Consider the following 16633-nt stretch of genomic DNA (forward strand, 5'->3'; position numbering starts at 1 on the left):
AGGAATGACCATAGCAGACCAAATCAGCCTTCTATCAAAGAATTGGAGCCTTGGACATCAAGATCTAACTACTGCTGAGGCTCCTCTGCTATATAGATTACTAGTTCCCAGATTCCTGGAGCAAGCGGAGAGATTACAAGGCTATTCTGACCCTTTTGTTCTGAGGTCACACTGGAGAGTGGAGAGGGAAGATCAAGAGAGGCCCATCATTCTGTCCCAGGCAGGGAGCTCACCAGCCTTTCTCCCCAGGTAACAGAGGCCGATTTTTGGATACTTTCTCAGTTACAAATGGCTTCTAGTCACTGTGATTATTGCCTTTTTCTTTTTAAATTTGAAAGGAATATCAAAGAGCATATATATTTATTCACCCAACAAATATGTACCAGGCACTGTGTTAGATGCCAGGATATTGCAGTGAACAAAACCTCCCTGCTGTTATGGAGTTGCATCCCAGCAGAGAAAAACAGGCAGGAAGTAATGTGTCATAGGTTCTATGGAATAAATAATGCAGGGTGAGGGTAGAAAGGGTTGCTGATTTGTGTTCAGTAAGTTTTCCGGGGAAGATTTCAGTAAGGTGATACTTGAGCCATCACTGAAGGACCTGAAGGAGCCATCTAGCTATATGGAGCTGAGCATTCAAAGTAGAGACCAGTCAGTGTGGAAGGACTGAGGCAGAATCTGGTGAAGGAGAAAGTGATAGAAGGTAAGATAGGAGTGGCCCCCCTGCCCTCCACCCTCTTTGCAGACCGGGTAGATTGAAAGAACATGAGTTGGAGGGCGGGGGAGGGGGGGGGGTCGGTGAGAGGAGCCTCTCTGAATGGAGTATGCAGTCCTGCTGGAGTGGTCAAATACTCCTTCCTTTTAAGAAGTGACACAATCTGTGTCTTCTCTCCTGCTCCCCTTACCTTAGGGGTCCTCACCTTCAGCACTGATGACGTTTTTGGCTGGATGGTTCTTTGTTGTTCTGGGTTACCCTCTGCACTCTAGGCTATTCGGCAGCATCTCTACCCTCTACCCACGAGATACCAGTAGCAGCTCCCTGAGGTTTGACAACCAAAAACGTCTCCAGACATCATCTAATGTCCCCTGGGGTGGAGGGGACAAAATCATTCCCAACTACCTTACATCAAATTTAGTGCCTAGTTCTAGTGTTGGCCCTCTATAACTTCTCTTGGTTCCATGCCTTTCAGCCCATTTCTACCACCCTAATATAGACCTTCATCACTGGAGTTCTTGCATCCTTTCCTAAGTATATTTTGTGTCTCTTTACCCTCTATCAGAAGATTAATTATCAGAAAATTCAGCTATCACATTTCACTCTGCTTGTGTGCAGTGGGTTCCAGTTCTAAACCCCCTAATCCCAGTCTTGTGGTACCCGAAGCCCTTCAAACCCCGCCCCCAAGCTGTCTCCAGCCTCATATCGCTCCTTTTTTATATTCTCTTCTCCAAACAAATTGAAGGCCTCCAAACTCACCTGACCTCCACGTTTTCTCGTCCAGTTGGTCTTTGCTTCTATTGTTGGCTGTATGTGCAAGGCCCACCTTTCCAATTACCAGCTCTGTGTTGGGGAAACCTTGAAGGTCCAACTCAAATGCCTTGTTCTCAATGAAGACTTAATTCCTCTACTCCTCTCCTTTTCTTTGCTCCAAATCAGCTAACACTAATATCTGTCTTATTTTCTAGTCCCTTGTATATAAATAAGAGGGATGTCTTACTTCTTTGTGTTCTTTACATCTCCAAACATTGTGTCTTAGACAAAATAAGTAGCAGTTGAATGTCTTCAGTTGTCCTGAAGTGGCATGGTCCTAAGCTGAGAAACTTAGTCGCCACATTGATACTGTAATCTAAAAAAAAAATTAACACTGTTAAAGATTCTCAAATTCCTGAGGCTGTAAATATTGATATTGTATAACATTGGAGATTTTTAACATTTGTTTTTTTTTTTTTTTTCCTCTCCAGCCTGCCTATCAGAACCTGAGGCAACGTGTTGACAACTTTGTTGCGAACCACTTGGCAACTCATACTTGGAGTCCCCACCTCAATAAGAACCAGCTCCGAAACAACATTAGACAGCAAGTGCTCAAGTAAGTCTCAGCCTGGAGGCTAGCTTGACAATGTCTACCTACCCTGGAAGGCAGAGACGTTACATGGAAGTCTGATGATGTTTTGTCAAGTTTGGTTGGCCGCTTTATATATGTTACAGTATAATTTTAGAGTGAGCTCTAAAATTCTAAATTTTAGAATTCTAAAGTGAATTCTAAAATTCACTTCACATTCCCCCATAAATTTTAGTCTGATTTTCTCCTGTAGACCTGTGGAAATACCTGAAGGAAAGGATGACAATGTGACTTAAAACAAAACAAAAAACCATAGGGTAGAATATTAATAGATGATAAGTGCCGGAATATCTTCTATAGTTCATTCACAACCATTTTCTTAACCCTAAGAAATCAGGCTTTTTTCTTGCTCTTTGACAAAAAAAGATATTCTAGATTATTGCAATTAAAATAATTTCCTCTGATCTGATTTGAGGCTGTGTCTTCTATCTTCTAATACACCCACCACCACCACTTTTTTTGGCACTTAACTATGACTTTTAACTCTGCTTTTTAGTGATGCTATGGGGAAAAAAAAAAAAAAAAGGAAAGTGTGTTGGGACCTGTCAGAGCCACTTTTGAGTAAACATAAGATAAAGAGAATGAAAAGAGCTGAAATGTTTAGAGGGACCTAAAAAAACCCCACCATATTTGTTCCCAAAAAAGCAGATTTACAATACTATCTTGTTCTTGAATATAAATATTTGCCAAGACAAGAAGACCTTGACACTGGATCTCTGCTTCACCCTCCCAGCTGAAGGGGTGCCTGTTATTTAAAGAGTGCCTAGTCTTCCTCTCTTGACAGATATTTTCGTTCAAGCCCATCTTTTAGAATGAAATGTGACTTTTACACTGTTGAGCAAATCCATTTTCTGCCTGCCACCTCTTCATACCCTCTTCTCCCGTAGGAACCTTGCCAGCCTATAGTGTGCATACTTCACTGATAGTTGTACCTGCAGGAAACTCCACAAAAAGAACTGCATACTCTGGTTCAAAGAGCCATTTAGCCCCAGGTAATCCTAGAAACTGGGAGCCTGGGGGCTCAGACTGTCTCCTACCACCTGAGAAGGGGGAAATTTAACAATAGGTTTAAAGTCTACATTTTAAAGGATGTTTGAGGAACCTTTTAAAAAGCCCAGGAGAGATGAAAAGTTGCCAGGGAGGATTGCATTGTAAGACTGAGAAAAACCAAAGCCTTTCCTGAAAACCTGAGGCAGTAGAGGTCTGTTGGGTGTGGGGAAACAAACCTAGGGGTAACTACTCTCTGGGTTTTCAGAACAGTAGCCATAATAGCAAGGGGGGGAGGGAGGGTGGGAGGGTGGGGGACACTGGGTCTGGAAGCCTACCAACAATGTCATGCACACCCCCTACTTCTACAGAGTACTCCTAATTACTGAGTGCTTTCACCCTTGTCACAAATGATTATATTGCTTTAAAAACCGTTTTTTTCAGGGGTTGGGGGGGGTGCATTCTTTTTTTTCATATGTTAAGATACTAAATTGGAAGGCTGATTTACTGCTTAGCATACAAAATCTACAGAGGAGAGAAGCAGTCATTTATTAGTTTCTTGTCCTTGTAAAATCAAGCACTTAACAATTCTTAGAGCACCAATAAAAGTTATTTTCACAGAATCTTGTTTGGTGAGGGGTTGCTGTACCCCATCATTAATGGGTTCTTGTGACTACCAGCAGTTACTATGTGGCGGATGCGGAACTGACTTCTAGAAATGTTTTGGAAGGAAAGGTGTTCTCTTGGAGAATTTAGTCATTGCTCTACTTGGGACATCTGTCAATTTTTTTCTAGCCATGTTATTTATTTCTAAATAAAATATTCTCTCATTTAAATTCCATTAGTAAAGTTATATGTTACTGTTTATAACATTTTCAGGCTTCCTTAAAGACGCTACAGTATTTAGTCGTGTCCAACTACTGGTATAGGGAGGGACTAACCCCTATAAACACAATTTCAAAACAATTTTTCACACAGAGACTTTGAGAAATATTCAGTTGACCATTAGCTTGAACCATCTACAATTGCCATTTTTGTGGAACAAAACCTGGCTAATATCAGCACTTTTGAATGGTTCGATTTAATCATTGATATTCTGACACTTTAAAAAAAAACTGGGTATCTGCATTTATGTTCTTTCTCAATATTTGCCAGAGTTTAGTATTTAAATGAAAACTACAGCCTACCTGTAATCACAATTCCATATCACCACATGTATTCTGCATTGGCTTTTATTTAATTAAAAAGCTAATTTCAAATCTACATTAAGCTGAATACAAAGACTTAGTGAAGGAGGCCTGGTGGTCTTGTTTATAAAAAAGGGCTACTGTCCTTTGGCCTTAAAACTTCAGGAAAGGAACTTCAAACGGCTTTGTGTTTGCATGTTTCAATGCCAGAGCATAGGAATAGACCCGGGCATCTACTGTCAGGTGTTCTTCAGCTACCAGAACATCTAGTAGTCTTTTTATGCATTCATTTGAACAGCAGAACCTAAAATGCTAGCTGGATAGTTCTAAATAGTGATCTTAACTGAACAATTTAAAAGGAAAACAAGGAAGGAGCTCTAATCAGGAAAATACCACCTACTGGCACTTTTGCCTTTGTCCTTAGATGGATACAGGGCTTCGCCTTCTCCCCTCTGGTGAGGCACCTGTGACCACACCGCACTCGAGTAAGCCCACTAAGAGCTGACCTCGGTGGGAGACTAGGACTGGCCTCCACTTTAAGATCAGAGCTGACCTCGGTGGGAGACTAGACTGAAGTAGACAAAGACCTGGAATATAGGCAGAGAGAGGCCACAGCAATAATTTTAAGGTCGGTGGGTTTTTATTTTTTATGTGATACCTTTGTATTGTGCCTTAAAACATTTTTAAGGTTGCTTGTCCTTGTTTTCTTTTCCACCTGCTACATTTTGAAGGCACCTCTAAGATATAACAATGTTTGTAGGAATTGCGCTTTTTTTTTTAATCTTAGAACTTTAAAAAGCAGGTTACCTCCTTTGTGCAGTGTTGACTCATTTTTCTCTATGGCCCACATAAGTAAAATCATAGTATCACAAGGCAGCAAAGTGCCTCAGGAAATGGAAATCAAATTCATCCTCTACTCCAGACCGAGCTGCACTCAAAAATAGCATTGTAAAAATATAAGGAGAAACACACCCCCCATTCTGCAGAGGGAGCCTGAAGCCTAGAAGCTGGAAGGGACAGCCCCTGGCTCTTCCAGCACTATCCAAGGAACATTAGCTCCTCAGGTGGTTCGGTCTACTTTGCTATGTTTTGTTTTAGAATTAAGTTTTAGGTGCATTACTTAAATCTGTGTCCTCTTATTTTACTCACACTTTTGTGATTTTCTGCACTTTTCAGACTTTGTTGTCTCCTTTGCTCCTCTGTCTCTTGTGTTTATCTCTCTAAACCCATTCTTCTTTGTGTGCAAATCAAGGCTCAGTACAAATGTCTCCCCTTTGTGAAGCATTCCCAGATTACCTTAAACATATCTAGTGATTCTTTATTCCACTCTTTCCCTACAGTATATGGTGTATTGTAATGCCTGTTATCTGGTATTTTAATTGTTTGTGTCTGTCTCTCCTGCCAGACCAAGGATCAGGTCTGATTTGTAGTGAACCAGTGACTAGCATGGTGCCTGTTAAGAAGACACTCATAACATAATTGTTGAATGAATAAATCATAAGTTTTTATAGCAGGAAGATATTCAAAGAAAGCCAGAAGTCTTAAGTTTTATTTTTGTTTTTCTAAAGCTTGCTTGCTTGCTTTTTTTTTTTTTGTAAGTTTGATGAAATTATACTCTGTATGTGTTCTTCAGTTTTCCTAGAGATCCTAATACTTACAAAAAGGCTTACATATTTCTGCTTAAAAAAAAAAAAGTTGTAGAGTACATAGGTTTATTTTATACCCAGAACTCAGCTTTTATGTTCATTTACTCCCATATGCCCTGCCAGGGTTAGGGTAAGGTACGCATCACTTGTAAGTGTGGGCTCTAGATATGGTGTATTGTATCTAGTTTTAAGGGTGTTTTGTTTTTTATTTTGTCTACTTCAGTATTTCCACTTGTGACACTGGTGGTAAAAGGTATACAGACTTTCTTGTAGTGTGGTATATTTCCCACTGCCTGTTCTCTCCATATATGGAGGTGAGTGGTTTGGGGCAATTTAAGGTTGAACATATACGTAATAGATAACAATTTTATTTAAAAGTAATTAATGCAGATAAAGTAAAAAAATTTTTTTTTTACCTCTCTGTAAAAATTATCTTGTGTTTCAGATCAGGAATGTTGGAGTCTGGTATTGACCGAATTATTTCTCAGGTTGTGGATCCAAAGATCAACCACACATTTAGACCTCAAGTGGAGAAAGCTGTGCATGAGTTTTTGGCTACACTAAATCACAAAGAGGAAGCAAGTGGCAGTACAGTCCCTGATGATGAGAAACCAGACTCTTCCATCATTACACAAGGTGCCTTGCTTTTACTCTTGGTCAGTTCCATTGCTTTGCTTCTTGAACTGAGTATCAAGTTAGAGATATTTAGTTCCTTAAAACATCTCTCCTTGGCTACTCTAGTGAAATTATATTTGTTTTAAATATCCCCTATATTCCTCAACTGACAGAACATTTCTTTTTTACATTAATGCAAAATAATAGATATTTTACTAATATACTGAATGTATATGTGTGTGTTTCAATAGAAGGAATAATTAAAATTTAAACTAAAGAGAATTACCAGATTTGCATGGTAGCTTTCTATGATTTAGTATTAGAACAGTAGAGAATTTATAATATGCTAGGTATTAGCACTGGTATCTGAAAGTCTAAAGGTATATGAATGGCCTTTATAGCATATGTGTCTTATAAAGATGATAGTGGCTTATAGCATTAATTCAGTGGCTTGCCTTCTGCATATATTTTTTCTTTTTTTACTTTAAATATTTATTTATTTATTTTAGAGAACGCATGCATGATCCCAGGGAGGGAAAGAGAGAGAGGGAGAGAATCCTCAAGCAGACTCCCCACCAAGTATGGAGCCCAATGTGGGGCTCTGTCCCAGGACCCTGAGATCATGACCTGAGCCAGAATCAAGAGTCGGCCATTCAATCAACAGCTATCAAGTTGCCCTTGCATAAATTTTTTCTAATATTTGTCTTTTCCTCAAAGGTATCCCAACTCCTGGACCCAGTGCTAATGTAGCCAATGATGCCATGTCAATCTTGGAAACCATAACTTCTCTTAACCAAGAAGCTAGTGCAGCCAGGGCTTCGACAGAAACATCAAATGCCAAGACCAGCGAGAGAGTATCCAAAAAACTCCCTTCTCAGCCAAGCATGGACACTAGTACTGAAAAAGAGAGAACTTCAGAGGACATGGCCGAAAAAGAAAAATCTGCATCCGACTCTGCAGGGGAAGGACAGGAAACAGCCCCTAAGTCTGAAGAATTTACTGATCTCCCTTGTCCAGTTGAAGAAATTAAAAATCATACAAAAGAGAGCAATAGTTCAATTCAGTTAATTAAGGAGGTTCAACAGGAAAGCAGTGACCAAAAAAACAAATCAACAGACAAAGGTGAAAAGAAGCCAGAGAGCAATGACAAAGGAGAAAGAAAGAAAGAAAAGAAGGAAAAGACTGAAAAGAAATTTGATCACTCAAAAAGGAGTGAGGAATTACAAAAAGTGAAAGAGGAAAAGCAAGTAAAGGAAAAAGAAGTAGAGTGTTCAAAACTCCCTTCAGAAAAGAACAGTAATAAAGCTAAAACCATTGAAGGGACAAAAGAAGGTATATAAAAACTTGCAAAAATCTACAACTGTTTACAGATCAAAAATTATCCGGGTGGGGGTGTCAAATTATCTTTCAAATTTTAATAAATTTATTTGATACTTGTGTTTCAAAAGCCTAAAAACTCATATCCCCTTTGCTAAAGAATAAAAAATAAACATTTGTATATTCTATGTCAGTGTACCAACTCACAAAGTAAATCAATAGAGAAGCTCTAAACCTTATTTAACCTGCAATTTATGCACACATTATTTCAGGCAATTTAACTCATTAGTTGTACATCCTAATCTTTAAAATATTAGTAAATATTTCACTTTCTTAACATTTGCTGTTGTGTATGTCATTTACATCATAAATTAGTTATTTTTATAGAATACTAGTTTGCCTTTTTTTCCCCCAAAACAGCTCTACCTTGATACTCGTTATAAATGATGAGAGACTTTATTTCTTTCCATTTTTTGAGCAATTTTTATTTTTAAAGTTGAAGGTCTTTGACATGTACTTAATGCAGAAAATTATAAATGTAATTTAGGAATTGGGTGCTGAATATGTTCTTGTAACAACATGATTTATCTTCATGTTTTATTTCCTTCTTGAAGATTGCTCTTTGATAGATTCTGATGTGGATGGACTTACAGACATCACAGTTAGCTCTGTCCATACCAGTGACCTCTCATCTTTTGAAGAAGACACTGAGGAGGAAGTTGTAATGTCTGATAGCATGGAAGAAGGAGAGATTACATCAGATGGTAAAGCATTTTACTTAATAATGCCTCTGTGAAGCTTCCCGTCGAGCATTATTTGTATATTCAGATGGCTATATCGTGAAAGACAGTGTGGTATAGTGGCAAGAGCATGGGACTTTGTAGTTGGAAGATTTGTTTCTGAGTCCCAGCTCCGAGGTTGTCTGTCTGAGCAAGCTTGGTAAGTTACTCAATAAGCCTTGGTTCTCCATCTTTTAACTCCATTCCCCAGGTTTATTAGAAGATGTAGATGAGACAGTGTATATTAAGATGCTGTATGTGTGAGTGTATGTATCTGGGTTCATATGGGTGATGTTGAAGGAGCATAGTCCACAAGATTGTTCTTACTTCTGACACCAGTTACAAATGTGGGGTCTTCAAGCCTACACTTAGGTTTGATAATTTCCTAGAAGGACTCACAGAACTCACTGAAATCGGCTTTAAAATTTGTGATTATGGTTTATTACAGCTGAGGTACACACATTAAAATTAGCCAAGGTAACAGGCACATAGGCTGGAGTCCAGGAAAGTTCTAGACATGGAGCTTCCAGTTGTCCTTTTCCAGTGGAGTCATGGAGAGCATTACTTTTCCTGGCATTGATATCAGACAATATATATGACTAATTGCCAACCAGGGAAGCTCGCATAAGCCCCAGTGTCCAAAGTTTTTGCTGGAGCTCTATCAAGTAGACACGGTGTCTGATCTCAGTCCCCAACGCCTCCAAAGATCAAGCTGACACCCCCTGTCCCAAATCTCCCAACCCAGATCATACTGTTAGATGAGTTAACTTGACTGTAAACCCCCAGGCAAACAGATCCTCCTGTCGACATGACATTCCAGAGACTTCGAAATTGATTCCACCCAAGAAGCTAGAACATAGTTTTGTCTTGTCCCAGGGCAAAACCATACTTCATGGTTTGTTTTTCAGCTAGCCCATATTAAGCGCACTGTGATCCAGGCATTGTATTAAGTTATCACACTGCTCTGTGTACTAGGTTCTGTAATCCTCACAGTAGCCCTGAGAAGTAGGTCCAAGTGAGGAAATAGTCATTAAGAGAAGGGATCCTGTCTAGGGTCACACAGCTTTTGAGCTCCAGTGCCAATTTCAAACCTGAGACTGGGCTTCTAACCAACACTTTGTGCTCCTCTGTATCCCATAATTAAGTTCTGCTTATGACCTTTTTTAAAAATCAAATATTTCAATTACTTATAAATAGCATCTTGTAAATTTGCCATTGGCTTTTGGAGAGAACACCTCGAGAGAAAATCCTAGAGGAGAAAAAGTGGATGCTTTTAATTCCATGGATATATTTTTCAGTCTCTCCTGTTTTACATTCTTAATATCCCCAAAAACAAAATGACCAGCCCAAAAAGCAACATCAGCATTCACTGTTTTTCATATCTCCTTGTGAGGTCAGTTCTGTAGGCCCTATGTAGGATGAATACCATTCATCCTGTGAGCACCCTACTTTCTGAAGCCTGATTAAAATTCTCATTCTAGGTGCTTTTGTGGGGCTTCTCAAATTTTTCCCTGTACAGGACTAGGGTTTTACATGTGTGATATCCAAAAAGTAAGAAGGTGGGGCACTTGGGTGGCTCAGTAGGTTAAGCGTCTGCCTTCGGCTCAGGTCATGATCCAAAGGTCCTGGGATCGAGTCCCACATCAGGCTCCCTGTTCAGTGGGAAGCCTGCTTCTCCCTCTCCCCCTGCCTGCTGCTCCACCTGTTTGTTCTCTCTCTCTCTCTCTCTCTCTCTCTCTCTCTCTCTCGTCTCTGTTAAATAAGTAAAATCTTTAAAAAAGTAAGATGATTATTTTAAGAGTACTAAGTGGTAGGAAATAAAAACCTTGCTTACAAATTTTCTACTTGTTATATAATGGGGCAACGTACCTTCCTAAGGTAGAGGCATTTTATTTTTAAGATTTTATTTATTTATTTATTTATTTGAGAATAAGCAGAGGGAGAGGGGCAGAGGGAGAGAGAGAAGTAGGCTTCCTGCTGAGTGTGGAGCCCAACACAGGGCTCAGTCCCAGGACCCTGAAATCAGGACCTGAGCTGAAGTCAGGTACTTAACCGTCTGCCTACCCAGGCACCCCAAAGCAGAAGGGTTTTAGTATATACTTGGTGGAGGGCCAGTTATTAACTCTTGCTTCTTGCATAAATGTGAGACTTTTAGGTGGTCATTAAAATCTTGAATTAAAAAAAATAAAGTGTGGCTTAGAGTAAATCTGTTCAGTCTTATAATGATAGAATATTCATACCAAGTCCACTGGCATACAAATGAGAATTAACTGTTTGCTTAGGAACCATAAATGACAAGAGATACAATTTTTCTTTTTCTTTGCTTTCTTTATGTGTGAGAAGCTAATTGTAAAAAAATAAAGTAAGATATGGATTACAGCCTTCAAAAATGTTTATTTCTGATTTTTTGCATACTGATATTTCCCATTGGACCTACAAATACACTTTAACTACATTGGTATTGTTTTTGCTGCTTGATGTTGATCAAGCATAGTATTGATTTTATTGGCATTTCATAGAAGCACTCCTTTTTCTATTGGCTTTCTTCCAGATGAAGAGAAGAACAAGCAGAACAAAACAAAAACTCAAACCAGTGATCCCAGTGAAGGAAAAGCAAAAAGTGTACGGCATGCTTATGTTCACAAACCATATCTTTACTCAAAGTATTACAGTGATTCTGACGATGAGCTTACTGTAGAACAAAGGCGCCAGTCAATTGTAAGTCAGACTTGATCTCTTGCTATTTTAACCTATTTAATAAGGTTTGAAAACTAGTCTGTGTACAAGGCACTGGGCAGCGCAACGAACCGTGGCACATCAGTTCTGCCTTCAGAACCTGGCGTTTAATGAGGCAGAACAGACATAAACATGGGACATGGGTGTTCGTGTCATTATGATCAATAGTGAAAAACTAGTAATGAATGCTTCACAGGATGGACATGTTTGAATCCAATGTGGATTGAGCCGTACAGAGGATGTGCAGCCATCAACAGATGGGAAGTGCAGTCTACATAATTTCTAGTTACAAGATGTGTCCTTGGATTATTATACCTTCTTTGAGAAAAAAAATTGTTGCTTCATCATATGTGTATATCAGTTTTAAGATGATTCACAGTTTTAGAAACATTAAAATAGGAATTGGACATCTTAGAATGAGAAAATATTAGAAAAATTATTTGAAGGAAGTAGAAATGCTGATAGTGGCTTATCTCTTTTTTTTTTTTTAAGACGTATTTATTTATTCATGAGAGACACAGAGAGAGAGAGAGGCAGAGACACAGGCGGAGGGAGAAGCAGGCGCTCCATGCAGGGAGCCCAACATGGGACTCGATCTCAGGTCTCCAGGATCACACCCTGGGCCAAAGGCAGCGCCAAACCGCTGAGCCACCTGGGCTGCCCAGTGGCTTATCTTTTGAGAAACTTACTTCATCAGGAGTTAATGCCTGTACTTAGGGTTTTGGGCACTTTGAGACTTTGAGTTCTGAGCAGAGAAAGGATGGTGGGAGTAACCGAGAATGACTGGATTCTTGGTTTTTTTTTTTTTTTTTTTTTAAATAGGAAAGCAGAAAATCCCATGTTCAAAACCTGGGTCCTGAGAGCATAACTAGCAAGTTGTATTTGTTGTACCTACTAACTAGTCCTTTACCTGGCGCTTTGCTTCAACTTTTCAACTTTCTCCTTGAAGAATAATTTAAAGGTTAACAGAGATTCGCCTATGTATACTTGATGTTCATATATATTTTAACAACTATCTTTTTTTTTAATGCAATAGGATTTTGTTTATTGTGGTTTTTTGTTGTTGTTGTTTTTTTGAGAGTGAGAGCAGTGGGGCAGAGGGCAGAGGGAGGCAGAGAGACAGAATCTTAAGCAGACTCCATGCACAGTGTAGAGCCCCACATGGGACCTAGTCTTACAAACCTGAGATGATGACCTAAGCTGAAATCAAGAGTCAGATGCTTAACTGACTGAGCCACCCAGGTGCACCTCACAGCTCTCCTTCTAATTAAACTAACTGGTTTATTAAACCACCATTTCCCAAAATAATGCCTTTGGCATCATATCTGTCTGTTACTCTTCTGGTAGTTTTCAAATTGTGTAATGAATATGCACCTTTGCAAAGCTTATTATTTTGTAAGAACATTTGAAGGGCAAACATTTTTTTTCAGTTGTTTTTGCTTTTTCCTGATGGTTGGTTAGGATAATTGTGAATATTTTGTGGTTTTAGGCTAAAGAAAAAGAAGAAAGGCTTTTAAGAAGGCAAATTAATAGAGAGAAACTTGAAGAAAAACGAAAGCAGAAAGCTGAAAAAACAAAGTCTTCGAAAGCTAAGAGTCAAGGTATAGGACATGTTAACTTTAATATTTTAAAATATCTTATATACTTCATTGTTTTTTATATATTCATATTACTTATGAGATTATAAAATGATCTAAATTCCATCTCAAAAAAGCTGCTGTATGAAGAAATGTGTATTTTCTTTAGGTATGGGAGATTTCCTATTTAATCTGATGTGTTGGATCACTTTTTAAATTCTATTTCTGTGTCTAAACATTCTGTCAGGTACCAGCTTATACAACTTATTTATTTCCCAATGATTGTGGAATTGAATCATCATTGGAAAATGAATTGTTAACCTGTGAGTAATCAAGCCTTGCTGGTGATGTTAGTAGAATTAATCTATGCTTTATGTTAACTAAAGTGACAGACATTTGTCTAGAATTGAACAAAACTGAACTTCCTCTGGGCACTGATCCTCTATAGTATATAAAACCATACACACATACATGTGCATTTGAAATAAAGGTAAGACTCCTCCATCTAAAATTCTATTTTATTCCACCATAACTTCAGAGTACTAAAGCCATAAAGCATTTTTGCAGTGATTAGAAAATCTTAATGAAAACGAAATACTACACTGTTTATAAACTCCGTTCTGAAATTCAGTTTATTGATTCCTTCTTTCCTAGGCAAAAATAGTGTGGACTTAGAAGAATCATCAACAAAGAGTTTGGAGCCTAAAACCCCAAGAATTAAAGAAGTCCTTAAAGAACGGAAAGTTTTAGAGAAAAAGGTAGCCTTAAGCAAAAAAAGAAAGAAAGATTCAAGGTACATATTTTATCTGGCAGCATTCCCATTGTCACATTCCCTGGCATGCTTTCAGAAGAGAGCATTGGCAGTGACAATAAAGAGCCATACTGTGAATGTGTGTATCATTGCATGTTTATGAAAACTGTGGAGTCTCACTTTTCATATCATAATTCATTGTGTTAGTATCTATAGTTCAAAGTAGTGTATCTTACTGTCTTTTTGGGGGGAGATCCCCAGGGCTTTTTCATAATCTGACAGCAGCTTTGGATTCTCCCTGGAAAAACGCACATCCATAGACACAGTTTTTTCTAGAATTTCAGTGAGTTTCTAGACCCTCTAGAACACTCAGGAAATATCCCCACTGTGGACATTCAATAACCTCTTATTTACAATGACTGCTTCCATCTTCCAGGCTTTTGGGCATTCTCTTCAACAGTACCTTATGCTTCCCCCCCATAAACCAGAGGGCTGAACCAAATTCTTACTTATCATTGCATTCTCAGAGTGAATTCCATAAAACTTAGAAAGCTGAAGAGACTGAAAATAGCTCTGACATGCTGGGAGCCATAGGCAATAATCAGGATGCAATTATGTACATTTGTCACAGACTTCAGGGTAGCTGAATCAGTAGTTGACAGAACTCAGAGAAGTCTGCTCTCGGTTTTCTTACTGTAACTTATTCCTGTTGATCTGAATAAATATGACTTTCCTGTTTACTCAAAACATGGTAAGACTTTCAAAATCTATAGCCCATAAAATATTCATCTTTAAGCAACAAATCAGGAATTTTTTTTCAAGTATCCTTTGCTTTAGCACCAAAAGTAAGTTAGTCTGTGTCACTTTGAGAATTGTGTTTGCTTCTGTTGACTAAGATAGGAGTTAAATTGAAATGTAACGAGTCTTCATTTATGGATTAAGTGTTTATAATAAAGGAAAGAAAACTAATTTTTTTTTAATCTTCCTAAGAAATTCTTATATTTGATTCAAATGTATGACTTTTTCCTCCCACTTAGGAATGTTGAAGAGAATTCTAAAAAGAAACTGCAATCTGAAGAAGATTCCAAAGAAACTCTCAAGACAAGTGAGGTGTGTCTTAATAAAACCCATTTTAAATGTTCTTTTGTTAGATACAGGCCACTCAATCCCTTGAAGGAAAACTCAGAGCTAAGTTTGGTCTTTTCCAAGTTAAATTTAAAAATCCCTCACCCTCATCATTCTTGAATCGCCGTCCTGTTATGGCCTGAATTCCTCATTTTGGCCAGTTGATTCCCGTGCTCTTTTATCCAGGTAATACCTACTTTTTTCTACTTTCCTTTCCCTTACCCCCCCAACCCCCCCCCCCGCCCATTTCTTATATTGACAATAACAAAGTTGCTAGTAGTGATAATGGTAAAGAAAGCGGAGGGAGGCTGAAATCCCTATGCCATAGCAGACCATCCATTTCATTCTCTTGCATTTCATTCTCTTCCACAAATGTACATAATTTTTTAGAGTAGATGTAATCTTGCAAAAGGATTTTAACATTCCCTCTTACTCAATGTTACCTTCTAAGCTTCTAATCCTATATTTAACGATTGTATAGTATTCTACTGAATAGACATACCATCATTTAAGCATTTCCTTAGAGTTGACCACTTAGATTACTTCCAAGTTCTGATCAATTTAAATAGTAAAAATATATTCAGTGAGTTAATTTCTTTATCTCATTTGGATTATTTTCTTGGGATAAACTTTTGCTTTCACTGGATTTAAATCTTTATTTACTCTGCCATATTTATAATTCTGAAGCCAAACATTTTTTAAGTAGGCTCCACATCCATCCTGGGGCTTGAACTCATGACCCTGAGAGATCAAGAGTTTCATGTTCTTCCAAATGAGCCAGCCAGGCACCCCCATACCCAAACTATGCTAACATTACCAAGGGAAAACTAATAATTTAGTAATTATTTGTTCATAGCCAATAAATCTTGATTTCTTTATTCAGAAATTAGGGGCATATTTATAAATATGTCCTGATGTTTTTAATGGCATGTTTTAAAATATTTAACTTCATTTTGTAATAAATTTCTTTGAAAAATTATCTCATAAAATTTTATTCACATTAATTGGTTGGAACTCACTATAAAATTAGGTTGATAAAATCCTAATTTTTTTCTTTGATGAGTTTAATTTTAATGTATTTTTTAATATTTTGCTGTGTCCTACTCTGAGTTAGTAGAATTGCGTTAATCTTTGTGTTGCATTGTAAGGAAGGTGCAATGATAAACTGACCCAAAGACACAGATCTTTCTGAGACCTTCAGCACATTATTTGAATAAGCATAATTACAGGATGTAGTCAGTGAGTGTATTTAGTCAGCATTCACTTGTTAATATTAATAATCTCCTCAGTGCCATACTGCGGGGCAGGAAGGAAGGGTCAGATGCACTAGTTCATCAGTGTCTTCCTTTGGATACATAAACATAGCATGCTTTATATGTGATACAGTTACTTACAGTGAGTTATTGTGTTATTGTGTGTATTGAATGTCCTACAAGCAGCCTGGATTCATGAGGTTTCCATAAATAATTCATGCTCCTAAATTAAAATTTAGGAAACCTTTATTTCAGTGAAATTTTTAAATTGTCTTCATCATCAGGTATTATGCTTTAGGTCTAAAAAGAACATCAATTATCATTCATGCAGCTTATATTTATTAGTACTTACTGGGTATTAATGAGCTTTAACAATTTGGAGTTAAAGTCCTCCCAGGTGATGGATAAGTCTAAGGAGAAATAACTAGTCTCTGCACAAACATCTGTGATGTAGTGGGAAGAGTCTTCAACTGAAAATTAAATCCTGTAAACTTGTCTGGTTATCAGGTTATGGAGTCACGCTGAGCTTCAGTTTCCTGGTGC

At 38.0% G+C, this 16633-nt stretch overlaps 1 protein-coding gene and 1 long non-coding RNA gene across 5 annotated transcripts in view; one reads left to right on the forward strand and one right to left on the reverse strand.

The window, feature by feature from the left end:
- BOD1L1 (biorientation of chromosomes in cell division 1 like 1) overlaps nucleotides 1-16633 on the forward strand; it is a 54780-nt gene that overhangs the window by 3301 nt on the left and 34846 nt on the right. For both annotated transcript variants that reach the window (XM_072805977.1, XM_072805987.1), the window contains exons 2-9: nucleotides 1960-2084; nucleotides 6383-6573; nucleotides 7270-7884; nucleotides 8484-8633; nucleotides 11200-11366; nucleotides 12874-12985; nucleotides 13616-13754; nucleotides 14750-14822. In XM_072805977.1, coding sequence (XP_072662078.1) covers nucleotides 1960-2084; nucleotides 6383-6573; nucleotides 7270-7884; nucleotides 8484-8633; nucleotides 11200-11366; nucleotides 12874-12985; nucleotides 13616-13754; nucleotides 14750-14822 — 1572 coding nt within the window. The remainder of the gene's footprint in view (nucleotides 1-1959; nucleotides 2085-6382; nucleotides 6574-7269; nucleotides 7885-8483; nucleotides 8634-11199; nucleotides 11367-12873; nucleotides 12986-13615; nucleotides 13755-14749; nucleotides 14823-16633) is intronic.
- On the reverse strand, nucleotides 344-2214 carry LOC140621105 (uncharacterized). Of its 3 annotated transcripts, none has more exons than XR_012020829.1 (3): nucleotides 2127-2214; nucleotides 1475-1844; nucleotides 344-678 (listed from the first exon to the last, which is right to left on the reverse strand). It is a non-coding gene; the product is annotated as an uncharacterized lncRNA (long non-coding RNA). The 3 variants fall into 3 exon arrangements; XR_012020838.1 differs by lacking the exon at nucleotides 2127-2214 and adding an exon at nucleotides 2038-2118 and having other exon boundaries at nucleotides 1716-1844; XR_012020833.1 differs by lacking the exon at nucleotides 2127-2214 and adding an exon at nucleotides 2038-2118.

This window comes from Canis lupus, chromosome 2, assembly GCF_048164855.1.
Source record: "Canis lupus baileyi chromosome 2, mCanLup2.hap1, whole genome shotgun sequence".
Classification (NCBI taxonomy): domain Eukaryota; kingdom Metazoa; phylum Chordata; class Mammalia; order Carnivora; family Canidae; genus Canis; species Canis lupus.